The sequence below is a fragment of the Pongo abelii genome, chromosome 13, assembly GCF_028885655.2.
Source record: "Pongo abelii isolate AG06213 chromosome 13, NHGRI_mPonAbe1-v2.0_pri, whole genome shotgun sequence".
Classification (NCBI taxonomy): domain Eukaryota; kingdom Metazoa; phylum Chordata; class Mammalia; order Primates; family Hominidae; genus Pongo; species Pongo abelii.
In genome coordinates, this window is record NC_071998.2 from 53,577,373 (window position 1) to 53,604,970 (window position 27,598).

Here is a 27,598-nt window from a genome sequence, read left to right on the forward strand (position 1 = left end):
TGGCTTTCAGCATGCCTTCCTCTCTAGGCCATCTTCATCAATGGTCTTTGCTAGATCTTCTGGATAACTGCTGCAGCTTCCACATCAGCATTTGCTGCTTCATTTCTAGCTTTCGATTTAAAGTGAGAGATGGGTGAATCTTCCTTTCACTTGAACGTTTAAAGACCATTGTGGGATTATTAAATGGCCTAATTTTAATATTGTTGTCTCGGGGAATAGGGAGGCCCCAGGAGAGGGAGAGAGACAGAGGAATGGCTCATTCATGGAACAGTCAGAGCACACACTGCATTTATCTATGAAGTTTGCCTTCTTATATTCTCTCTGTTTGGGACACCCCAGAATAATTACAATACTAACATTAAATATTACTGATCACAGATCACCATACGATTTTTTTAAAGTTTGAAATGTTGCTAGAATTACCAAAATACGACCCAGAGACATGAAATGAGCACATGCTGTTGGAAAAACGTTGCTGACAGAGTTGCTAGACACTGGGTTGCCATAAACCTTCAGTATGTAAAAAATACAATATCTAAGAAGCACAATAAAGCAAGGTGCAATAAAATGAGGCATGCCTGTATACTATTAAAGCATGAGGTATGATTTATACTTTTAGTAGTTTCTATGAACACCTAAATTTAGCCAAAAAATATATCTAGTATCATATCAACATAATCATTTCTGTCAGTTCCATTAAAAATTAAGTGTATCATTTATATGCTTTGTCTTCATAATTCCAGATAAGTTTGTACTGAAAAGTCCAGTTATTCCAATGTTATGTTGAACCTGCCATAATCTCTTTTGCTATCATGAACACAAAATGTTTTATAGACATTTGTTTACTACAATACTCTATTGTTCGGGCATTGTAACCTTCTACTTTTAACTTCATTGCTTTCCTTTTTCACAAGATATAACTGAACAGTCCCACAGTGTTTTCAGTTTCAAAAATATTTAACTCCTGTTAAATTATGGTTTACACTGACACCTAGCTGTGATCCTGAAACTGAATTTTCTATATAAACAAAAACAGATGCTCTGAGAAAGGCATTAGAAAGCCTGTAGTTTTACTTACTTTCGTCTCCACAGACACATACTCCATAATTTAAAACCAAATGCTTGTGAGAAAGCTTGCTCATCATGCTTGCTGCTTCAAAGAAAGACTAAGGAAAAGAAAAAAAAGTACAAAGAACTGTTGTTTGACTGTTGTCCATAAGTACTCAGTTCAGAAAATTCTCTCTGCCATAATAAAGATGCACTTTCTCCTACTCTCAGCATGACTATAGATAAAGATACAATGTGCTTTGGTCCCTTTATATGGACCTGCAACTGCCATCAACATTCTGAGGAAACCCCTGTGTAAGCCTGGAATATGGAGATCAAAGTGAGAGAGCGCAAGAGTGGTACAGGAATCATGAATAATGCCAGTCAAACAGGCTTGACCCATAACACCTGAAATAGAGGACAGAAGTACAACTAGAGGTAGATGTCAGAGATAGATATAGGAAACTGAGGTAGATGGATGTAGCCTTTAAATAACACTTGCTAAAGAATTAAGAATGTGCAGATAAAATATCACGACATCTGTGTCAGGATACTAGCATAGTTTTAACATCACTCTAATTCAACTGAACTTTGACTAGAACCCCTGGGTATGATTAGTGAATCACGATCACCAATACTGTGGTGTTCTGGATTAGAACAACTCTTTGGCTTGAACTTTTCACATCATCTTCTAACACCCACTAACACCCTTTAAGATATTGTAAGTATCATATCTTGCTATCTTCAGAGCTCTGGCAACTGGCCACGGGGTCTGCCAGCTAGCATCTCCGGATGATGCCCAGAGGCATCTAGATTTCACTAAGCATGTTCCTTAGTACAGTGCCTTTGAAACTTGGTTTTTTGTGTTTTTTTGAAACAAATGTAATTGTAGAGGAACTTCTGTGTAACCCATAAAGCTCTGGGGAGCCAAGTTTGAAAATCAAGGCCACAGTATATGCAGAAATGTAATAACACACCTAACATAATGCTAAACATAATTAGTTTGGAATTAATTTTTTTAATCCGGTAATTTTCAAACCCTGTAATTCTATAGCCCCACAATAATGTATCCTCAGAAAAGTCCTTGACACATTTAAAAATTACAATTTTGAAAAGCTGCACACATGAGTACGTTGTATGCATATGAGAGCACATCTTTAAACAGCATAAACTACATGAACGATATAAAGAACATACACACCTCTGAATAGTTTCTATGTGCTTTATCCAGAACTTTTAAAAGAACTTCTGTTTCATGCAGTTGACCGTAGTCTCCTACTTCTCTTCGTACGCCTTTAAAAATCTTTGTAAAAGTGCCTTGGCCAAGGCTTTCATTCTTCAAGAGAAAAAGGTAAAAGAAAAGAATGAGTAAAGATGGAGAACGAAGTAGGAACAAGAAAATACATTCAGTGAGGAAGAATTTTTTTAAATCCATAAGCAAGTATTTTCCTTAGAATCTAAACCCAGATTTAAGACTCCAAATTAATGCTTTTATTCTGCATCGTTAAATAGTAATAAGAGACAGAAAACAAGGATTAATGAATTAAGTGTATTTTGGCCCTACTCGGTTTTGAAATCTCCTGAATGGGCTATAATTGTCACTTTTTAAAAATAGAGTCAGTGTTTACCTACATTTGCTTACATGAGAATCATTTTCTTTGCCTTTCCTACTAGCGTACTAGAGAATGTGGTCTGCAGAGGCAGAATATCTGACTTTTTCTTATTACCACTTGTATGACCTTGAACAGGCTATTTAATCTCTGTACTGCAGCTGTCTTGGTTTCTTCATCTGAAAAATGAGAATAATAACTATTTTCCCATAGGATTGTTATGAACAATAAGTGAATAAATACATAAAAGCACTTAGCACAGTCCATGACACATAGTAAATGTGCATTAAGTATTAGCTATTACTACTAATACTAGTATTTCTTGCATATCTTTACAAAGTAGTTGTTGAAAGCCTGCACTCTGCAGTAAGGCTGCTTGTGTTCAAATCCAAGGTCTACTATTTACTAGATTTGTAATGTTGAGTCAAGTTACCTGGCCACTCTGTTTCTTGTTACTCACGTGAAGATTCTTGTCTTTACCATTCTGGCTAATTCTATCTATTGTCTCCTTATAGAGCTCAGATATCAGTTGGGTCTTTCTCATTTTGCCTTCCATGCCCCTTAATCCCTCTTTCATATAATCCATTTCTTTCTCCCTAACTGGGGCATTCTTAATAATTTCTTCAGATCTATCTTAAGGTTCACTACATCTCTCTTCAGCTATAAGTAATTTCCTTTTCATCCTGTATATTCTGTTTTAATGTCAATGAGGATATTTACCATTTCTATGCCTTTTTCCTGAAATCTTTTGTGTTTATTAAAACAATGTCTTATTATTTCTCCGTGGTTTCAATTCCTTTTCTATCTTTAAACATGTATATGTATTTTATAGTCTGTATCTGGAAATTCTGTGATAGGAAGTTCCTGGAGTTCTAATTTTGATGTTTGTTGGTCTACTGACTCTTAATCCTGCATTATTTCCTTGTATGTTTATAAATTTTCTATTAAAAGCTTATGTTTGGAATGGTTTTATCTGTGGGAATTATGGGTTGCCTAGGTTAAGAGTATGTGGTTCCGAAAAGATTTTTTTGTTTCTTCCAAGCACCACACAATATTAGGAGAGTACCACTTTTAATTAGGATTTCTCAGTCTATGTAGGTAGTACAATGAAGCCCAAATTCAAAAGCTTATGATGACAAATTCTTAGGAGAGACTCCTTTTCCTCACTAGAAGCCCAATTAAAAATGACAATATTCCTTTTCTTCTCTGCTTGCTAGCGGGTGAATTTTTCACATTCTATATATTGTTTTACTGAGGATGTATATTCACTTAAGTATCCTGGTTTTATTCAGGGATACTCTCACTTTTAACTCCTGGCCTTGCCCAGGTCTGAGACCTGGCCCTTTTAAATTGCTTTTAAATCTTAACCCCCTTGATAAATGTGGCTGATCATCAACCCTCACCACCTGGCAGCCAGATTATCAGATCTTATGTACTACAGTTGACCCTTGAACAGCATGGGTTTGGACTGCACAGGTCCATTTATATGTGGATTTTTTTCAATAAATCCGGTGGGCCCTCTGTACTGGCAAGGCGGGTTCTGCATCTGCAAGGAAACTCAGTTGGAAAATATAGTATTTCTGCACTCCAGCCTGGGTGACGGAGCAAGTCCTGCTCTAAAAAATAAATAAATAATTTTTAAAAAGAATTAGTTATTTTAAAAAAGAAATACAGTGTTCATAGGATGCAAAACCCGTGTATATAGAGGGCCAACTTTTCATATCCACAGGTTCCACTTAAGTATCCTCAGATTTTGGTATCCATGGGTAGTCCTGGAACCAATCCCTCATGGACACTGAGAGATGGCTGGATTTTTTTCTCAGTTTCTTCTTTATTTTTAAACCCTTGAATTTCCCTTACTTTCTTGAGAACTTGAGAGTTACAATATAGGTCTTTATAGATTTTTAATTTTTAATTTAAGATTGTGAAGAATCATTTTTAAATTTCCAAAAAGAAAATTAAGATGCCATTCTTAGGATAATTAAGATAATTAATTTTGCTAACATCTAACACAGGGTTGATATATTTTTCACAAGAAAAATATTTAAATCACAACTAAATTTGTATGTGTTATAACAAAATAATTCCAATGTCACATGAATGTAAATCAAGAAAACAGATGTTGTTTTAAAAGGCCAAAAAAGACAGTAATCAGTATCTAATGACTTACAAATATCAAATCTTCATTTCTGATTTTGTGAAACACCATTTGGTTCATATGAGTAGGCCTCTGTAATGTTGGTGAGGTTGGTACGTCAGAAACACCATTCGTTCTGAAGACTAGAAGGTTTGATTTATCTGAAAAAATAAAATACATGTATATCACGTCAAAATACACTGAAAATATGAATTGCTCCAAAGAGGAGTAAAATGAAATGTGTTCTATGTATAAGAAATGCTTAGTAACTCCTAATTGTTCTTTTTTTATAATAGAAAATTATTTTAGGGGTCAACTCTTGAACTTTGATGTTTTCTTCTTAGTTACTTCATACATTCAAAATTATAATCAGTTCCTTAACTAATGTAATTTGGTTTTTGATGTATTCCTACTAGTTATTCATTAATTCAAAATTATAGTAACTTCCTTAACTCATACAATTTTTCAGGAATTTTAATAATTTTTAATAGTAAGGCTCATTATTTCAAGGAATTTCCAACTTTACTATCTTTATTTTTAAAATACAGAAATTAAAATCCTCAAAGTATATGAAAATTTTTACTTAAAACAACATAAGAATTTAGTAGTGAGATCTTCCAGTTCAATAAATGACATCATACCACACATTATGTTTAAAATCTCATTTTAGAATAATTGAACTTCAAGTCACTTCTACACCACCAAAACCAAAGTAAACAATCTTATTTGATGATGCTTGTACAATAGAATAAGATATAATTAACTTTTAGAGCTGCTTCTTTCATATATCCTTTGAAATCAATGTACTGAAGATACTTCACACCACATAAACAATCCATGACCAGTAATTTAAAAATAACTAGAAAATTATCTTACCTTTTGGCTTTGGGGGACAGCATTTAGTAAACTGGAAAATTATATTGTCTGAGCGAACAGTTTCCATCTGGTAACAATTCAAAAGATCTTTAAGACTGCTGAAGTTCTTCTTTGTCCCACTGAGGTTGTACTCTTCATTCTCATTTTTTGTAATTAAACAGTGTTTATATTCAATGACATTTTCTCGCTGTATAAGTTTAATTATAAAGAAAGGGAGGGATTGTCACAATGGACATCACAGTGATTATTCTGACAAAATGATATCACAAGAACAAGCAAGAGAATAAACATTTGAACCATGAATCCGATGTAGTGCCAGTATAGTGATAGAAGTACTTAGTTCCTCAAAAGGGTAATTTACAATTTCTCAGCCTACAAAAGTGGTTTAAAAGTTGATTTTATGAAAAAGCATGTAAGAAGGCAATGATAATTAATAGCAACAATAATACCATCCTTAATAGTTTTCCATCATTTATAAGATAAAGCCTAAAACAAATGTAGCATATAGAACCTTCCATGAGCTGGTTTCTGCCTCCATCTCCAATCTCAGCTCCTGTCACTGCCAACATACAACCTATGTTCCACCCATATTAAATGACTTAAATCATTTTAAGCAAATGCCATGCTGCTTCATGCCTTGATAACTCTTCATGCTATCTCTCTACCTAAGAATGTATACCCACTTCTTCTGAGCAATGAACCTTTATTCATTCATCAAAACTCAGTTCAAGTACCACTTTTTCTAAGAGGTCCTCTCTAATGCTCACCTCTTTGCACAAGCAAAGGTGAACATACAGCCATTCCACTGCACCACCATTGTATTTGTATAATTATTTTTAATATGACATTTTTAATATTTTGCAGTTTTTAAATATTTGTCTTATGCACTATATTATGAACTTGTTCATCTATTTTTAAGGTACATTTTATAAACATATTCATTCTACTCAGAAACATGTATATAAAATCTACCAATACCTCAAGGTCAATCAAGTTCTTCCTATGCCAAATAACCTTAATAACCTTTCTTGGTTTTTTTTTTTGTTTTTTTTTGTTTTTTTTTGAGACGGTGTCTCACTCTGTCACCAGGCTGGAGTGCAGTGGCACAATCTTGGCTCACTGCAACCTCCACCTCCTGGGTTCAAGCGCTTCTCCTGCCTCAGCCTCCCGAGTAGCTGGACTACAGGTGCACACCACCACACCCAGCTAATTTTTGTAATTTTGGTAGAGACAGGGTTTCACCATTTCACCACATTGGCCAGGATGGTCTCAATCTCTTGACCTCGTGATCCACCCATCTTGGCCTCCCAAAGTGCTGGTATTACAGGCGTGAGCTACCACACCCGGCCACCCTTTCTTAATAATTGTAAACCTGTCTGTTACTGTCTATATTTGCCTATGCTAGATAATTACAATGTTCGATTTAGAATTTTTTGTATACTTGAAAATTTTTGTTTGTCTAGTAGATAAGTTTCCTGAAGGTAGGGCTGTAGCATAAACTCTATAATACATAGCTCTCATATTAGGCTTGGCACATACAGTGAACATAAAATATATATATATATATTTGAATTGATACTTGAATATAATGTACTATTATCTGTTATAGTAAGAGGATACTTTGAAATTAGGATAGATTACCAGTTTTACACAAAGGTAAAGTGATGGCATAACCTCCCTTCTGTAAGTAATCTACCCTCTACATATGCCAAATATAAGTTGCATTTTATAAAAATTAAAATAATTGAATATTTTTTTCTGTTTTAAAAAAGCAAGATAAATTTGGAAGCTTCTATAGTTTCTTAGGATTTATACCATGAAATTGCCTCATAAGTGATAGTATATAATCATAGATGAGATCCAAAATGATCTGTATTAACAGTGGGGTTTCATTGCAGTTTTACCTTTAAAACATGCATTGTAGACCACTATTCTTAATATTAGAAAATCATCAGTTAAAAGTGCTTTAATGTTTCTGTTTGTTTGTTATTGCCCTATTTTTCTCTAATTCTGTTTCCTCTAATTCTGTAACCACTGTTAATAAACAGAAAATTTGCTTCCTATTTATTCTGTTCTACATGATGTGGCAAAGATTTCCAGTTTTGCGAAACAAAGAAACATCAAGACACTTGATGAAATACCTTTTAACACACTGGTAACACCAAAACATCAGAAAATAAAATAAATGCAAAATAAAAAGATAGACATTATAAATTATTTTATATTTTTATATAAACCCTGGGAATTATATCTTGTTTATTTGTACAGAATCTCTGAGGAAATTAAGCATTATACTAGTTATCATATCCAAAGCTATAATTCTGAGTATTAAAAAGGAAATATGGCAAACAAATATGGAGAGGAAATTAAGTGAACTAAATAAAGTGTTACCACTAAAAAGTGTGACATACTAACCTCGACAGCAAAAGTCAAAAAATATTTATTAAAGTCCTTAGGACTGCATCGAAGTACATACAGTCCAGTCTGATTACCTGCCTTCTTCAGTTTGCTAATGGCAAAATCCATCCTAAAGGTAAAGAAGAAGCAATTTGAATAATATATCAAGCACCATAACATTATGACCAAGTGTCATCTACAACAATCAAAAGTCAAATCTAAAACTGTCAGAATTGTCTCCTCTACTTTGTATGTTTAGCAATAATCTTTCAAAGGAAAAAATCAAAGTACCAAGCTATTTTGCAGTAAGTTCAAACCACTTCAAGGGACAATTATATAGCTTTAAAAACCAATAAAAGGTATTTATAAGACAAAATCACAAAGAGCAATTTGTTCATTTGATTTTTCTGCCTGCTAATTACAAAGTTAATATTTTTAAAACCATACTCTCAGAAACCTTCATTTAACTATAAAGATAATATGTCAGAAAATACTTGTATCTCTTCTGCCATAGCAGTTACTGACATAAAAATCTGAATGCATGATTTTATTATTTAGTATGATAACGAAGTCTAAGAGAAGAACCATGGCAACTGACAAAGACTACTGATTTTTAAAATTTTCTATGTTTTCTGAAGCTGCACACCCTGAAAGAAAAGCAAAATATAATCTATACAAAAGAAAGAATCATTCTGTTTCACTTATCACCATATTTCTAATATACAAACCAATGCTTACACATAGTAGTTACTCAGTAAATGTAAATAAAAGAATGTTTGAATGAATTTATGGATACATGAATAAAGGCAAGGAGTTTTAAAAATATTAAACATGTAAATTACAGACAAAGTTCAAGTAGTACAACTTTTTCATAGCAACAATATTCATTACTAAATAAATATTAAGCATAGACTAAATCAAGTCTTTATATTACCCAAGATATATTTTCTCAAATATTTAGGGGTAGGTTAAATGCAAAGAACATAATATGCTCATGATCCCAGATTTTCCCTTTGCTCGAGTTATTCAAATTTGTTGTCAACATAAACCACATCCTAGCTAAGAGATCATTAGGACTTAAGCTAAGTAGATGTTATGCATGATAGCTAGCTTTACCCAGTATTAAAGTAAGGATCTACAACTGTGTGAGCCAATATGATAGTTACTAGCCACATGTAGCTATTTAAATGTAAAGAAATTAAAATTAAATTAAAATTCAGTTCCTCGGTTGCACTAGCCACATCTCAAATGCTAAACAGCCACATCTCAAATGCTAAACAGCCACATCTCAAATGCTAAACAGCCACATCTCAAATGCTAAACAGCCACATGTAGCTAGTGGCTACTGTGTTACACAGCACAGATACAGAATATTTTCATCACTGCAGAAAGTTCTACATAGCACTAGTCTAGAAATGTGGACATCATCTATATCTTGTGTTTGAAACTTTCAGTAGAAGGAGATGGACTATCCAAACATAAAGAATTTTCAAATTTTGCACTGTGGCTTCCTTGCAGTATTTTAAAATTAATAAAACATAAATTGGAGGTCTTTCTTTTTTAGTAACATACAGGAGTGAATCACACATAGGCATGATTAACAAATGTTAAACTTGTACAACTTATAAATATTATAGATTGGGATACAGATGGTAAATTATACACTAAATAATTCTAATCATTATGTAATCTGATTGCAAATAGCCTTTTGTTTAAAAAACGTTGTCAAATTAATGTATTTTTTTCTAAACATACATGTATCACTCTGTTAAATCTTCTTTGTAAATATATCATTTACTTTTCTAAAAATTTACTTTTAAGTCTGTATTACTCACGAAATTGGGCCATGACAGTTGCTTTGTATATTTTCAAGCACTGTTGGAGGTGCTACTTCTTTACAGAGGTAATGATGTGCATCTGCAGTTAATCTATAATATCCATCAATTAATGACACAAAAGACAAAGCTTCCCTTAATGAGCTAAGTTCAATTTCCTGACCAGAGAAAAGAAAAAGAAATAGCACCTTTTAGAAAGTCAACTCCATGTTAAATATTGAAAATTTTCTTCATTCCATGTTTGTAGAGTAATTCGCCTAAATACATTTTCTTCTAAATTGCTCACATCTTTTATGGCTCAGTACTCAATATGAATTACAAATTCTTATGTCTGATATTTAAGATCCTCCTAAATACAGATTATCATACCTTCCCAGTTATAGTTCACTCTATATCCATCATTTTACTTTATTTTCCAATGTCCTTCTTAGACTAATATACCAGTTATCTCAGCTAGAAATCTATTTAATATGATATAAAAGTTGCCATTAGAAATCATGAGCATTTCTTTTTTTCTTTTTTTTTTTTTTTTTTTTTTGAGAGTCTTGCTCCATTGCCCAGGCTGAAGTGCACTGGCACAATCTTGGCTCACTGCAACCTCCACCTCCCAGGCTCAAGCGATCCACCCACCTTACCCTCATGAGTAGCTGGGATTACAGGCATATGCCACCATGCCCAGCTAATTTTTGTATTTTTAGTAAAGACAAGTTCTCGCCATGTTGGCCAGGCTGGTCTCCAACTCCTGACATCAAGTGATCCACCCACCTCAGTCTCCCAAAGTGTTGGGGTTACAGGCGTGAGCCACAGCATCAGCCCTACATAACAATTATATACGGCTAAAGTATTCATGCTACAAACTAAAATGTTAGGATATGTAGCTATGCTATGATTTTTTTTTTTGTCCCCCGTGCCCCCCGCCCGCCCCCAGTCAGAGTCTTGCTCTGTCGCCCAGGCTGGAGTGCAATGGCACGATCTCAGCTCACTGCAACTTCTGCCTCCTGGGTTCAAGTGATTCTCCTGTCTCAGTCTCCCAAAAAGCTGGGACTACAGGCACACGCCAAGACGCCCGGCTAATTTTTGTTATTTTTAGTAGAGACAGAGTTTCAACATGTTGGCCAGGCTGGTCTCAAACTCCTGACCTAATGATCCACCCGCCTTGGCCTCCCAAAGTGCTAGGATTACACGCGTGAATCACCATGCCTGGCCTGATTGTATCTTAATACATATGTGAACATATGGTCAGCCAAAAATGCAGCATGTTACTTAAATGGGAAAATATATATACGTATTATATTTTTACATACAAAAAGTCAGTTATATAATGAAAAAAGCCCCATTTGTAACAAAGAGGATGAAATATCAATAATTAACAAAAACTGCAAAACACTCTTATACAATTTTTTATTTAAATATATAGAAGATTAACCATGGTAGGAAAATCCAATATCATAAAAATGTAAAAATCCTCTCTAAATTAATTTTCTAATTTGTCTCAATCACGTTAAAAATACCAACAAATACCAGAAGAGGCTGTACCTAGAAAAACAGGGCAAACATGAGATTTAGAAAATCAGATCCAATATAAGAGAGATGAAAACATAGTTACCAGGATAAGAAAGGAATGACCAAAAATTACAGCTGACAAAATAATAGCTGTACCTAGAAAACTTCCAGTCCACACTACAAAGTAAGATGCTGTCATCGAAGAGGTACTTCTCCAGAAAAGAAGTAAAAATGCTATCATATGTGACAAGTTTGATTATGTGAAATTTTGTATGAGAAGTCCACTACTTTACAGAGTTCTTGTAGAAAATGAAAATAAAGCTAGATACAAAGGAAAAATCATAAAGCAATAATTAACTCCTGGAAAAAGTTCTATAAGAATGAAAATGTGATTACAGCATATTTCTTGGCCCAGCAATGAACAATATTTACATAATCATAAAGAGAACAAAGAATAGAGTCCTAAACCAAAAATTATAATAGACAAGCATGTGACAAGTTTGAACTATAAAAGGTATTTACCTAACACAAATAGCCAAAAAAACAGGTACTATAAAAGGTATCCTAAACAAAATTAAAAGATTTGGAGATTACAAACATGTATAACAAAGGAATATACCTAACATACATTGTGGGAATAAAACCTATAAAGCAATTAAAAATAAAAAAAAGCTAGTCAAAGGACATGAAAAGGCAATCCACAGAAGTATAAATATTAAAGCTGACCTATAAACACATGAGGTATTGCTCAATCTCAGGTTCTAATTAAGGAAATGAAATATAACAGGACAGCATTATTTTGCCATTGATTTGGCAGAAAAATTAAAAGACTGATAACATCCAATGTTGGCAAAGGGTACAAGAAAAGAGGTGTACAGATACATTGGAAACACCTTTTGAGAAGTATTTTAATAATCTATCAAAGTTGTAAATATTCATACCCTTTGAACTACCAGTTCACTAACTAGTAACCCTCTTATTGATATACAGGCACATTTTGTTTTACTGCACTTCCCTTTATTGCTCCTTGCAGACATGACTTTTTTTTTTTTTTTTTTTTTTTTAACAAATTGAAGGTTTCTGACAAACTTATGTGGAGCAAGTACAAGTCTATCAGTGCAATTTTTCCAATAGCATATGCTTACTTCCTGTCTATGTGTCATGTTTTGGTAATTTTCACAAAATTTAAACTTTATTACTATTATACCTGTTACGGTGATTTGTGATCAATGACCTTTGATGTAACTATTGTACAGTTGTCCCTCAGAATACAATGGGGATTAGTTACAGGACCGCTGCATATACCAAAATCTGAACATATTCAAGTTCTGAAATCAGCCCTGCAGAACCCATATATGCAAAATGTCAGCCCTACACATATGCAGGTTTCGTATCCTGTGAATACTATATTTTCCATCCATGTTTGGCTGAAAAAAAATTCCATATAAGTGGACCCACACAGTTCAAACCTGTGATGTCCAAGGGTCAACTGTAATTGTTTTGGGGCACCACACACTGGGCCTATATAAGATGGTGAACTTAAGTGATAAATTTGTGTATGTTCTGACTGCTCCACCGAATAGCTATTTCCCTTTCTTTTTCCCTCTCCTCAGGCCTCCCTATTCCCTCAGACAGAACAATAATGAAATTAGGCCAATTAATAATCCTACAGTGACTGCTGAGTATTCAAGTGAAAGGAAGATTCACCCATCTCTCACTTTAAATCAAAAGCTAGAAATGATTAAGCTTAGTGAGGAAGGCATGCTGAAAGCCAACACAGGCTGAAAGCTAGGCCTCTTGCACTAAAAAGGCAAGTTATGAATCCAAAGGAAAAGTCCTTGAAGGAAACTGAAAGTGCTACTCCTGTGAGCACATAAATTATAAGAAAGTGAACAGCCTTATTTATGATACAGAGAAAGTTCTAGATAGAAGATGAAACCAGCCATAACATTCCCTTAAGCCAAAGCCTAATCTAGAGCAAGACCCTAATGTTCTTCAATTCTATGAAGGCTGAGAGAGGGGAGGAAGCTGCAGAAGAAAAGTTGGAAGCTAGCAGAGGTTGGTTCATGAGGTTTAAGAAAAGAAGCCATGTGCACAGCATAAGTGCAAGGTGAAGCAGCAAATGCTGGTGTGGAAGCTACAGCAAGTTATCCAGAAGTTCTAGTAAGGACCATTGATGAAGATGGTGACACTAACAAACATTTTCAAATGTAAACAAAACAGCCTTTTGTTGGAAGAACATGCCATCTAGGACTTCCACAGCTAGAGAGGAGAAGTCAGTGCTTGCCTTCAAAGCTTCAAAGGATAGGCTGACCTTCTTGCTAAGGGCCAATGCCATTGGTGACTTGAAATTCAAACCAGTGCTCATTTACCATTCCAAAAATCCCAGGGCTCTGCGAATTATGCTAAGCCTACTCTGCCTGTGCTCTATAAATGGAACAAGGCTTGGATGACAGCACATCTATTGTTCATAGCATGGTTTACTGACTATTTTAAGCCCATTGTTAAGATCTGCTCAGAAAAAAAGATTGCTTTCAAAGTATTACTCTCATTAACAACGCACCTGGTCACCCAAGCTCTCTGACAGAGATGTACAAGGATATTCATGTTATTTTCAGGCCTGGTGACACAACATCCATTCTGTAGCCCATGGGTCAAGGAGTAATTTCAACTTTCAAGTCTTATTATCTAAGAAATACATTTTGTAAGGCTAAGCTGCCATAGATAGTGATTCATCTGATGAAGCTGGGTAAATAGAAAAAGTTATGGAAAGGATTCACCATTCTCGATGCCAGGAAGAACATCAGTGATTCACGGAAGAAGGTCAAAGTGTTAACAGTATCAGGAATTTGGAAGAAGTTGATTCCAACCCTCATGGATGACTTTGAGGGGTTCAAGACTTCAATGGAGGAAGTCACTAGGATGTGGTAGAAATAGCAAGAGAACTAGAATTAGAAATAGAGCTGAAGATGTGACTGAATTGCTACAATCTCATGATAAAATTTGGACAGACAAGTTGCTTCTTATGCATAATAAAATGGTTTCTTGAGATGGAATCTAGTCCTGGGTGAAGATGCTGTGAATGTTGTTGAAAAGACAGCAAAGGATTTAGAATAAAGTTTAGTAGATAAAGCAGTGGCAGGGTTTGAGAGGACTGACTCATTTGGAAAGAAATTCTACTGTGGGTAAAATGTTACCAAACAATGTCACATGCTACAGAGACATCTTTAACGAAATGAGTCTATTGATGCAGTAAATGTCATTGTTATCTTAAGAAATTGCTTCGGTCAACCCAACCTTAAGCAACCACCACACTGATCGGTCAGCAGCCATCAACATCAAAATAATACCCTCACAAGCAGAAAGATTATAACTCTCTGGAGGCTCAGATTATCATTAGGATTTTTTAGCAATAGTGTTTTAAATTAATTTTTAAGACATAATGCTGTTGCACACTTAGTAGACTTGATTATAGTGTAAACATAACTTCTATATGTACTGAGAAACCAAAAAATTTATGCAACTCACTTCATTGCAATATTTGCTTTATTGCAATGGTCCGGAACTGAACTAGCAATATCTCTGACGTATGTCTATATACGTTTTACAAACATCCTACAAAAGACTTAGAATCTATAGAGACTCTACAAATTGATCAGAAAGGGACAAGTCAATGAAAAGTGTGCAAAAGACTGTCACAGGCACTTCATAAGAAGGATATTGAGACGAACAATAAGTAAGTGAAAAAGTATTGAACATCATTACTCACCAGGGCAATGAAAATAAAAACTACAATAGCTACCAGTACACATCCACCAGACACACTAAGACATTTTTAGACTGACAAAATTAAGATTTGATGGGGTTATGAGACAACTATAATATTCATGCATTACTGAAAGAAGAGTGAACTGACAGAACTACAAAAAATTGTTTGGCAGTATACTAAAGCTATCACTATGACTCAATAATCCCATCTCTAGGATATATATATACAAAAAAATGAGTGCATAAGTCCACCAAAAAATATGTATAAGAATGTTTATGGTAAATTTATCCCTAAAAGCCCCAAACTGAAAGCAACCCAAATGTCCATCAACAGAATACATTTAAAATTTGAGATATAGTCAAACAATTCAATACTACCCAGCAATAAAAAGGAATGAACTGACACATGTAACAACATAAATGAATCTTCAAACATTATACTAAGTAAAAGAATCTATATTTTAAAAGAATACATACAGTATCATTTCCATTTATACAACCTTTATTAATAGGTAAAACTAAGTGATGGTAGATGATAGGTATCTTAAGTTAGGGGTGGAGGTGAATAAGTGGGAAGATGCATGCGGAAACCTAGAAGTAAGAGAAGTATTCTGTTTTTTGAGGTGGGTGTGGCTACAAAGATGTACAAATATGTAAAAATTCATTGAGCTATACACGTAAGATTAGTGTGCTTTATTGTGTTCATATTATATCTCAAAAAAGTAAAAAGAAAAATAGGCAACAAAAGTTGAAGTAGCTAAAACTTTAAAACATCTGTGCATCAAAGGACACAAGCAACATAGTGAAAAGCAATCTATGGAATGGGAGAAAATATTTGCAAATCATATATTTGAAAAGGGATTAATATCCGGAATACACAAATAATTTCTATAATTCAGCAAAAAAAAACCTGATTAAAAAATGAGCAAAGGACTTGAGTATATATTTCTTCAAAGAAGATATACAAATGGCAACACATATATGAAAAGATGCTCAGCAACACTAATCATTAGGGAAATGTGAATCAAAATCACAATGAGATACTACTCCACACCCATCAGACGGCTACTATCAGAAAACAGAAAATAACAAGTTTTGATGAGCATGTGGAGAATGTACTCCTGGTAGTGATGTAAAATGGTGCAGCTGCTATGGAAAACAGCATGGTGGCTCCCTAAAAAATTACAAGTAGAATTACCATATGATCCAGCAATTCTAATTCTAGGTATGACATGGTTTGGCTCCACATCCCCACCCAACTCTCATCTTTAATTGTAATCCCCATGTGTCGAGGGAGGGACATGGTGGGAGGTGACTGAATAATGGGGGTGGTTTCTCCCATGCTGTTCTCATGATAGTGAGGGAGTTCTCATGAGATCTGATGGTTTAAAAGTGGCACTTTCCCCCGGACACTCTCTCTCTTCTGCTGCCATGTAAGACATGGCTTCCTTCCCCTTCACCTTCTGCCATGATTTTAAGTTTCCTGGGCCAGCCATGCAGAACTGTGAGTCAATTAAACCCTCTTTTTAAATAAATTATCCAGTCTCAGGTAGTATCTTTATAGCAGTGTGAGAACGGACTAATAGAAGGTATATATCCAAAGGAATTGAAAGCAGAGTCTTGAAGAGATATTTGTACACCCATGTTCACAGCAGCCTTACTCACAGTTGTCAAAAAGTAAAAAACCAACCTGAATATTCATTGATGGATGAATGAACAAATGTGGTATACACATGACACAGAATACATACATGTATTAAAAATGAAGGAAACTGATACATGCTGTAATACAAATGAACCTTGAGTATATTATACTAACTGAAATAAGCCTGTCACAAAAAGACAGTATTGTTTGATCCTGCTTTTGAGGTATGTAGAGTAGTCAAATTCATAGAATAAGAAAGTAGAGGGGCTGGGCACAGTGGCTCACGCCTGTAATCCCAGCACTTTGGGAGGCTGAGGTAGGCGGATCATGAGGTCAAGAGTTCAAGACCAGCCTGGCCAACGTGGTGAAACCCTGTCTCTACTAAAGATACAAAAAATTAGCCAAGCATTGTGGCGTGCACCTGTAATCCCAGCTACTCGGGAGGCTGAGGCAGGAGAATTGCTTGAACCCAGGAGGCACAGGTTGCAGTGAGCCAAGATCACGCCATTGCACTCCAGCCTGGACGACAGGGCAAGACTCCATCTCAAAAACAAAAAAAAAAAGAAAGTAGAATGGTGGTTGCAAGGACTGGGAAGAGGGGGAGATGGTGAGTTTTTATTTAATGGGTGTAGACTTCAATTTTGCAGGATAAAAGAGTTCTGGAAATTGGATGCAAAAGTGAATATACTTAACACTACTAAACTGTACACTTAAAAATGGTTAAGATGCTAAATTTTATTTTATATATATTTTACCAAAATTATAAAGAGAAATAAATGCCAGAATGAAGAGGAAAATGATAGTAAAAACAAAACATTACTAACACATAATACACTGGGAAAATGCAATAATAAGCAAAAATTACTTTCCTTTATCCATAAATAATTTGGTAGGAAAATACACAGAGAAAAAGTATTAATCTTAATAAACAACTGAAAAAGCATAACATATCATGAATAAAATTCAGCAAGAAACATGATGTATCAATATGAATAAAATGATCAAGAATTACTGAAAACATAAAATAATACTTGTGTACAAGGAGAAATACAATGTATCCCTAAAATAGAAAATTTAATATGAGAAAGAAATGTCAACTCTTCCCAATTTGTTGCACAATTCCAATAAAATGTCAGTATAATATTTTTAAGGAGCTTTACGGATACTTAGCAAAGAAGTTACTGTCACACTTAAGAGCTTAGGTTTTCAAATCATGCATTTGAGTTTAAATAGCCCTACCACTTAACTAACACTGTGCCCTTGGAAAGTTACTTAACTTCTCTGTATTGCAGACTTAAAATTAAGCCAAGTCCAAATACAGTCCCATAGAGAAGTTCTTTGGGTTACTACAGTTTGTTCACAGTAAGATCAATAAACTCCCCCAGAAACATTTATTATAGATCCACATTGAGGTTGATAATTATTAATCATCCTTTTATGCATCCACAAAATATTTATCAAGCTTTTTCTAAACTAGGCCCTGAGTACTGTGCAAGGTGTAGGGGGTACAAACACACACAGAAATATGATCCTTACCTTCAAAAGGCTCACAGTCTACTAGGCAGTAGGTGTACTATCATATTTTTATCTAAGAACAGAAAACTATGCTGAATTAAGTCAGTTGCAAGTTAGTTATAATTTTGGTAATATAACCCTGGAACAGCCAGACAGGTAAGCCATATAAATACTTAAGATAAATGGACAAATAACATTAATAAGACTAGTTTAAGCCAGGAAGGGTCAAGAAGCATCTGAGTTACAAAGAAGACAGGGCAGATAAATGAGAAACTTAAGAGCAAAGTATAGAATAATTCATTTCTCCTATTTACATTAAAATAAATTAGATTTCTGAAGCTATTTAAAAAAAGAGAAAGCGTTAATCTTTTAGAATCAACCATGTCCTATAGCTTGGGTGGGGCTGACCTGGGATTGATTTACATTTTGTTATATAAATTCCAGACATCATTGTTTTATTTTTTCTCCTTTAATTAGGCAGTATAACTGGCACATATACATGCCTGTTGATAAAATATTTTAGTCAGGGGTGAGCGTTACATCAGAGAACTAGTATAATCTAGAGTAGGGATGGGGGAGAAAGTAACTAGTGCTTTGCTAATCATAAAAATGAGTAAAAAAAGTACAGTAATGTACAAGAAACTGTAGCAAGATGGTGTTGATAGTAATACAAAAAGCTAGATGTTATCAAAAAGTTTACTGAACTGACATTTATGTTTAGAGTTATATTTAAAACTACAATCAAAATTCCTCCCAGAAAATAATTTTGGTACTAAGATTCTAAAATACATATTTCTGAGAACTATAAAATGAAACCATTATTCATTCAATCATAAAGCAAACTTACCAGATTTTTACCATCTTGCTTATGGATAGTTACAACTCGGCTTTCATTTGAACCCTCTTGGTTTGCTTGCTTAATACTGACATCAATAATATTAGGAAAATCGCAATATAACTGTAAATCCTATAATTAAAAGCATGTAAAATTAAAAACAGGTAGAATTTACAAAGCCATTTTGAAACAAGACTTATGAAGAAGACAACATTCATTCCAAATTCTTTAAAATAAAAAAGGTATTGATAACAATAGATAAGCATTAAACGTGATTTCCTCTATCAATCTAACCCTAAGACTATGCTGTATCTTGCTTGACTTAAAAATGAGAGCATTAAATGATGCCAGGAATCTAAACTGTGCTATGGCACTCTTCAATTCAATTAACAATAGTAGAAACCACTGCCAGAAAACTGGAAATGTGACTACCAAAGATGAAAAATTAAAAATTCATCCCACTAAATCTCTAGTAACAATCGATGAACAACACGGATATTAACAAATTCAAAACTTGCAATGCAAACCTAAAATAAATTAATTATTTAGCAGGTATATATTATCATAAAATCAATTAATATCAATCTTTTCTAGTTAACAAGTTTTAAAATTATGCCTTCTGTTATCACTAGTAGTGAAAGGCAAAACTCCTTTAAAATCACTTTTAGAATTTGACATCTTTCTGAAACTATAATATAGTCATTGCTAATTATTTTGTCATAAAAAATTAAATGAAAAAACTATTTACGAATAGTAGGCAAAGAATTATATGACCTTGATAGCTTCACACTATTAAAAACTTCCACTTTTATCAAATGGAAGAAGTGCAATACCATGTTGCAAATGATTAAAATTACTTTGTTTTTATTTCCATTCTACTTAAAATAACAAAGAACAAGAACATATCATTAAGGATTACCTGTTCTGTCAGTGTCTCACTTTCTTTATGTTTCCCTCTTGACCACTGAATTCCACCGTTTCCAGTTATTATAATGGTTGCAAAAATCTCCTCACCTGAAGGACCACTTCCAGGTTCTTTTACTTCAAATTTCTCTGTGTAGAAGGCAGACTGTAGAGTTTCCAGATTTATAAGATACTTAAGTTTCAAGTTTCTGGCAGTGGCTTTGCATTGGCTGAATTGCTGAATAAATCTGCGAAATCTGTACCTTATTCGCTTCCTTGTCAAAATATGATAGTCTTGGATCTTTGCTCGAATACATTTTGGTAAGAATGTCTTGTAGCTAGGGATAAAAAAGCACATACAGAAAAACAAAACAAAACAAAAATTGGAAGATAAATCTAAAAATTGAAAAAGAAGTTACCACCTTTTTCCATGATTAAGTAGGCATTACAACACAGTGGCCAAGTGGAGTAAGTTGACATAACCCCCATCCATACAGTATAAAACTTTAAGATTTTGTTTGATGATATAAATATATCCACACACTCTAAGTTATCATCAATGTTTACAAAGAAGATGTTAATCTTCTTCCCCTAATGAAATGAATCCTCAGTCTAGTTAATAAGAATCTCTAAAAATTCCTTTTCTCTATTTCATATACCAGAGTTAATGGTTTATAAGATAATATTTTGGCACATATTGAACTGTGCTACAAATATTTCCTATGATGCTGTGCTCCAAAATTTACCTGAATTTTGGAAATAGTTACATTTTGTTGGAAGCCATTTTCATTATGCAAACATACTTCTGTATATTATTTTGTTAGGCCAGCTTCAACTCCTAATAATTCCTTTGTGATCAAAACAATTCCATTTAGAAATGTTCTGACTTTTCTGTACATTCATCTCTATGTACAATATTCTAAAGAAGGTAATTTGTTTCTCTGCTTCTAAGGAACATTTTATTTCTAAAGTACCACTAAATAATTTTCCATGCCTTAATATATGCTAATCTTTCTTCCAATCATCCATCTCCTATCTAGTTACTTATTCTACAAGGCTCAGCTCAAGCACCATCTAATCCATGAAACCTTTCTGGACCTCATTCTATGACATATTAGATGTGGAATCCACAAACACAAAGGGCTTGCTAAATTAATGTCCTTCCCATCTAAAATGTAAAATCTCTTAATCCCACATTTCCTTCTAGCCACAGCCTATCTGGCCTCTTTTTGAAAGCATGTACATAGCCATTTCCATTTTCTTGCCTTCCATTTATCCCTCAACTCATTCCAGTTTGGCTTCTGTTCCATTATTTCAAGAGAAACTGTTCTTGCTAAAACCAAGAAAGACATCCATGTTGCTAAAACCACATTTCCACATGGCACAAGACACAAAGAAAAATCGGGCAAATTAGACTACTTCAAAATTAAAACTTTTGTGCTACAAATGATACCTTCAGGAAAGTAAAATAACAATACACAGAATGGGAGGAAATAATGGCAAATCATAAATATGATTATATGTGGGGACTTGTATCCAGAATATAAAAAGAATTTTCTAAACTCAATAATTAAAAGACAAATAACCCAATTAAAAAATGAGCAATGAATTCAAATAGACACTTCTCTACAGAAGGCATACAAATGGCCAAAAAGTACATGAAAAGATGCCAAACATCAGTAGTCATTAGAGAAATGAACATCAAAACTAGAATGAGACAGCACTTCCACCCACTAGGATGGATAAAATAAAGACAGACAAAAACAAGTGCGGAAAGAGTTGGAACTCTTCATGTACTGCTAGTGTGAATGTAATGTGGCACAGCTGCTTTTGAAAACTTAAGCAGTTCCTCAAAAAGTTAAACAGTTACCATATGTTCCAGGAATTTCACTCCTAAATATATGCACAAGAAAAAATGAAAAAAATACATCCAGAAAATTACTCATATACAACTGTTCATAGCCACATTAGTCACAATAGCTAAAACACAGAAGCAGCCCACATTTTCATCAAGTGAAGAACAAATAAGCAAAATGTGGTATATCTATATAATGAAATATGATTCAGCAATAAAAAGAAATGAAGTACTGATACATTCTACAACATGAATGAACCTTGGAAACATCATACTAAGTGAAAGAAGCCAGACAAAAAAATGCCACACCACATTTTGCATGATTCTATTTATATGAAATGTTTGAGACAGGAAAATCCATGCAAACAAAAAGATAAGTGGTTTCCAGAGGCTGGGGGAAAGTGGGATGAGGAATGAATGCTAATGGGCATGGGGTTTCTTTCAGAAAGGATGAAAATGTTCTAAAATTAGATTGTGGTCATCTTTATACAACCCTGTGAATATAATACAAAATATTAAATTGTATACTTTAAATGGGTGAGATTTATGATTCGTAAATTATCTCAATAAACTCTTTTAAAATATCATGGAATCTTTTATGAATGTTTAATATCTACACTATTTTTAAAGTAAAGCAGTAAAAAAAAAATGATGCAGCATTTTGCATGTGTGTTTATATCCTGGCTAAGAGCATGAGTTAAAAGAATCAGATAAATACAGTTACTAAATAGTCATTAGGTCTAGGATACTAGACTAAATAACGTAGGGAGAAGAGTAATAGATGACATGATTCTCGAACTGGAAGAAACTACAATCTACATAGAAAGATTGTGCCAAGACTTTGGATGACATCATGGTTTCCAAAGCAGAAATACTCCATGATAGCATAAGTCTAGAGATGGCTTCATATTTATAACATTCATCTTCAATGGGTCAAAGCTTCTGTTCTTCAACTGTGTTCCCCTGAATTCCTTCAGTTTCTATGTAACGACATCTAAAATACTCTTCCTCCAACTATGTTCCTCTATAGCCTGGTATACAACAAGTATTCAATAAACAGCTGTTGAATGAATGAATGTGTTTTTTTCCCTTTGGGCTTTGGAACCTTCTAGATTCCTGAGTTCCTAAAATTATACCCTATGGCCTACACCCTTGGGTTAAGGCCTAACAGACACCTGAAAGTAAAACAAGAATATTTAAAACCAAAGAGAGAAATACAGAAATTGATACTCTGCAAACTGGGTATGTAAACTGTTTTGATGACATGGCAAAGAAATGACTGAAGCCAGTTATTGGGAGAACAATTTCAAAAAAGGAAGCTTTAACCACACTCATGATGTACTCAAATTTTTAATCTGGGAAGTATGTAATATATAAAATACATATTTAGCCTTCAAACTTAAACCATTCTTATATATACCTTTTTAAAAAGTAGTTTTATAGCCTGTAGTGTTTCAAAAAACTGTTATTAGCCATGATTGTCAAGTTCAATATGCAGAAGAATAATTTGAAGAATGCAGAGTTTGGACCATTTGTATAAGAATACCCTAGAGCATCTGTAAAAATTCATATTTGTGGGCTTCAACTCGGATTTACTGAATCCAAATCTCTTGGATTAGGACCCAGAAATCTTTGATTTTAACAGGCTCCCCCACATGATTCTAATGCAAATAAAATATACACCACCATTTGGGAAATACTTATTCAGGTCATTTATATAGCCAACTGGAGGATCTACTATCAAAAAGTATGCCTCCAGGTGTTTCTTCTATTCCTCTGAACTTACCTAGCCTTCTCAGAATAAATGAAATCAAATAATAGATATTTAATACCTATGATATTTCCTGTAGTACAACTCTTTCAATAATTTCACCTTACAAAGTGTGTTTTACTCCCAAGATATAAAACTTACCCATATGATTTTTTATTACAGGTTGACTATCCCTCTTGCAAATATCTGAAATACGAAATGTTCCAAAATCCAGAACTTTTTGAATGTCAACATGATGTTCAAAGGAAATGCTCATTAGAGCATTTTGGATTAGGGGTGCTCAACTGGTAAGTTCAACGCCAATATTCCAAAATCTGGAAATATCCAAAATCTGAAACATTTCTGATTCCAAGCATTTTAGACAAGGGGTACTTAACTAGTATTACAAAATCAAAAGGCATGGGTAAACACAGAAAATATATATGAATTATATAAAATCTCTACTCACACTTATGTGTAAGGATTTGCAAAAGAAAATTACCTGATAGAGTTATAAATGGCCAGTGGGGTTTGATCGTTTTCTTTGGCTATTCTCATCATATCTAACACTGCCATCCCAAGACATTCTTCCTGTGTTTCATGAGTCACAGGTACTTTTATCCATCCATGCACAAAATCATGCCGCCACTAAAACCAAAAATTTAGAAGGAAATATCTCATCGTAAGTTTCATTATCATGTTTTAATCTATGATTATATTTTAATCATAATTTTCAGAACATATGCATTTACAAGATACAAATTGGCCGGGCTCAGTGGCTCATGCCTGTAATCCCAGAACTTTGGGAGGCCAAGGCATGAAGATCACTTGAGCCCAGGAGTTTGAGACCAGCCTGGGCAACATGGCAAGATCGCATCTCTACAAAAAATTTAAAAATTAGCCAGGCATGGTGGCACACACCTGCAGTCCCAGCTACTTGGGGGGCTGAGGTAGGAGGATCTCTTGAGCTATGATCACACCACTGCACCCCAGTCTGGGTAACAGACCAAGGCCCAGTCTCTAAAATAATTAATAAATAAGTAAATGGCATAATTAAATTCCTCCTTTAACTTTCATTCATTTTGCAATACAGTTTTAATAAAAGTTCATTTGCAAATGGAAACTGATTTACACTGGGTTCCCAATTACAGAGTACATACAACATCAACCTATTTCATTAAATATATCTTCAAATTATATCTTCTACATAAAAATTACCTAAATTAAAGTAGATATTACTGAGTTAAATATATACTGAACTCCAATTATGTTGGAAGTATCATACTACAAGTGGTGTTGGATACAAAGAAATAGCCATGTGCCCCATAACAATGTTTCAGTCAATGGCAGACCACATATATAACGATGGTTCCATAAGATTGTAATACTGCATTTTTACTGTATCTTTTTTATGTTTAGATATGTTTAACTACACAAATACTTACCATTGTGTTATAATTGCCTACAATATTCAGTACAGCAACATGCTATATAAGTTTGTAGCCTAGAGCAATAATAGGCTATACAATACAGACTAGGCATATACTAGGCTATAACATGTAGGTTTGTATAAGTACAATACATGATATTCACAGAACAATAAAATTGCCTAACGACATATTTCTCAGAATATATCCCCATAAGTAAGTGACACACGACTGTATAAGATGTGGTCTCAGTCATCAAGGGGACCAAAATTTAGCTTAGAAGCAAAACAGAAGCAAATAATTATAACACCAGACATGATATAGGAAGCACCACACAAAAGCTCCTTCAGGAACTTGGAGAAAGTTAAGATTATATTCAGCTGGAGTAATCAAGGAGGGTTTCATGGAAGATTTGAAACTTCACAGTGTGTTTAAAAATAAAGAAATGTATGATGGACACAAAACAGGGTAAAGAAATAGAAGGAATCACACACACAAAAAAGCACAAGATATGATCAGATGCATAAGCTAATTTGATTAGGGCCTGAAGTTTATGTGAAGAAATAATGTGGATTAAAACTTAGAAAAGTAAGTTGGGGTCAGACTGCAGGTACCCTTGAATGACCTGATCCTAGAAACTATGGAGATCTGTTTTCATCATGTCTCTTCCATTGGCAGAGTAGTAGCAATGATAGAAGTGCTTGAAGAAAATAAAGTGTATTTAGGGAGGCTCTTTAAGAGGCTGGTGCATGGCTCAGATACGAAATAATAAGGATCTGATCCAGGAAACAGAAGATACTAAAAGATTCTGAAAAAAGGCTGATAACTTTATTAACTATATATTGTATAAAGAATGAAGAAGAGAGAAACACAGAGGTTCTACGATTTTGACCTGGAGGATTTAGGAATACAGATAAATCAGACTGAACATGTAATGGGAGAAAGAAAAAGAAAGCAAAAGTACAAATATTCTAAACATAATACCAATTTTCTTTGTAGAAAAAAAGGTAAGAGCCATATTACCTAAAATAACAATGTGAATCAAGGTTTTAAACCAGACAAGAGAAATATAGGGCCTTCTATACTCTACATCTGTATTTCTCTTCTTTTGATGTGATAACTTGTCTCACGAAATTAAAGCTTTACTGGAACCTTTTTAAACTAATTTTATTAAAAGAAACATATATAAAAGTGTATTTGCTTTTCTATTAATAAAATATAGAAGATATTTTCATATAAGAAAATAAACTATTAAGAACCACACCATCAGATAATCAGTATCACCCAAAACAAAGGCCTAAATGTTGCTAATACAAAATTAATTCAGGGTAGGAGACAGATTTTTGCTCAATTTTAAACACTTATTTCACCACACTTTTGAGAACAGGCAAGTAAGTTATACTGTTTAAGTAGAAGATGATCAATGACTTGGTAGATTCTTTTTAATAGCCTGCCTTGGTTCCCTATAGAACTAGTAGATGGGCTGGGTGCGGTGGCTCACACCTGTAATCCCAGCACTTTAGGAGGCCAAGGCGGGCGGATGACAAGGTCAGGAGTTCGAGACCAGCCTGGCCAACATAGTGAAATCCCATGTCTACTAAAAATACAAAAAATTAGCTGGGCGTAGTGGCGGGCACCTGTAATCCCAGCTACTAGGGAGGCTGAGTCAGGAGAATCACTTGAACCTGGGAGGCGGAGGTTGCAGTGAGCCGAGATCATGCCATTGCACTCCAGCCCAGGCAACAGTGGGAGACTCCATCTCAAAAAAAAAAAAAAAAAAAGAAAGAAAGAAAAGAAAAGAACTGGTAGATAACAAATTCTGCTCATGTGGAAATTCTATGGAAGTCATGACCAAAAGACAATAAATATATGAAAAATGAGTGATATCAATACTAAAAACATAATAAACTATTCACTAGAGAAAAGTTACAAATGGAAGAGTCTCAAATGCCAAAACATAATAAATAATACTCCTTAAATATTATAGTATGTACCCTCAAAAATTTCATTTAATTAAAACTACTGAAAAATTTCAGTAGGCCAGGTGTGGTGGCTCACACCCGTAATCCCAGCACTTTGGGAGGCTGAGGTAGGAGGATGATTTGAAGCCAGGTGTTTGAAACCAGCCTGGGCAATAGAGCAAGACCCCATCTCCACAAAAACAAAACTAAAAAAATTAGCCAGGCATAGTGGCACACACCTGTACCTAGCTACTCAGGAGGCTGATAGGCTGAAGCAAGACAATCACTTGAGCCCAGGAGTTCAAGGCTGCAGTGAGCTATGATAGTGCCAGGCTGGTCATCAAACACCCCCATCTCTACAAAAAAATAAGAAAGAAAACCTTTTCTCATTTGAGTAGCTGACAAAATTTGAACTTAAGAAATTTACATCTTCAGTAGCCAGGGAAATAAAAAACAGTCACAGTCACAAAATCAGAAATGATGCCAAGAACATTAGGTAAACATCCAATTGTTGTTGAATAGATATGAATTAAT

At 34.2% G+C, this 27,598-nt stretch overlaps 1 protein-coding gene across 5 annotated transcripts in view; it reads right to left on the reverse strand.

Annotated features, from left to right (window-relative positions):
* Window positions 1-27,598, reverse strand: part of JAK2 (Janus kinase 2) — a 143,938-nt gene that overhangs the window by 53,289 nt on the left and 63,051 nt on the right. For all 5 annotated transcript variants that reach the window (NM_001132128.1, XM_054519394.2, XM_054519396.2 and 2 more), the window contains 9 exon segments: window positions 1,079-1,166; window positions 2,249-2,383; window positions 4,828-4,955; window positions 5,671-5,857; window positions 8,086-8,197; window positions 9,903-10,060; window positions 19,181-19,300; window positions 20,088-20,409; window positions 24,179-24,324. In NM_001132128.1, coding sequence (NP_001125600.1) covers window positions 1,079-1,166; window positions 2,249-2,383; window positions 4,828-4,955; window positions 5,671-5,857; window positions 8,086-8,197; window positions 9,903-10,060; window positions 19,181-19,300; window positions 20,088-20,409; window positions 24,179-24,324 — 1,396 coding nt within the window.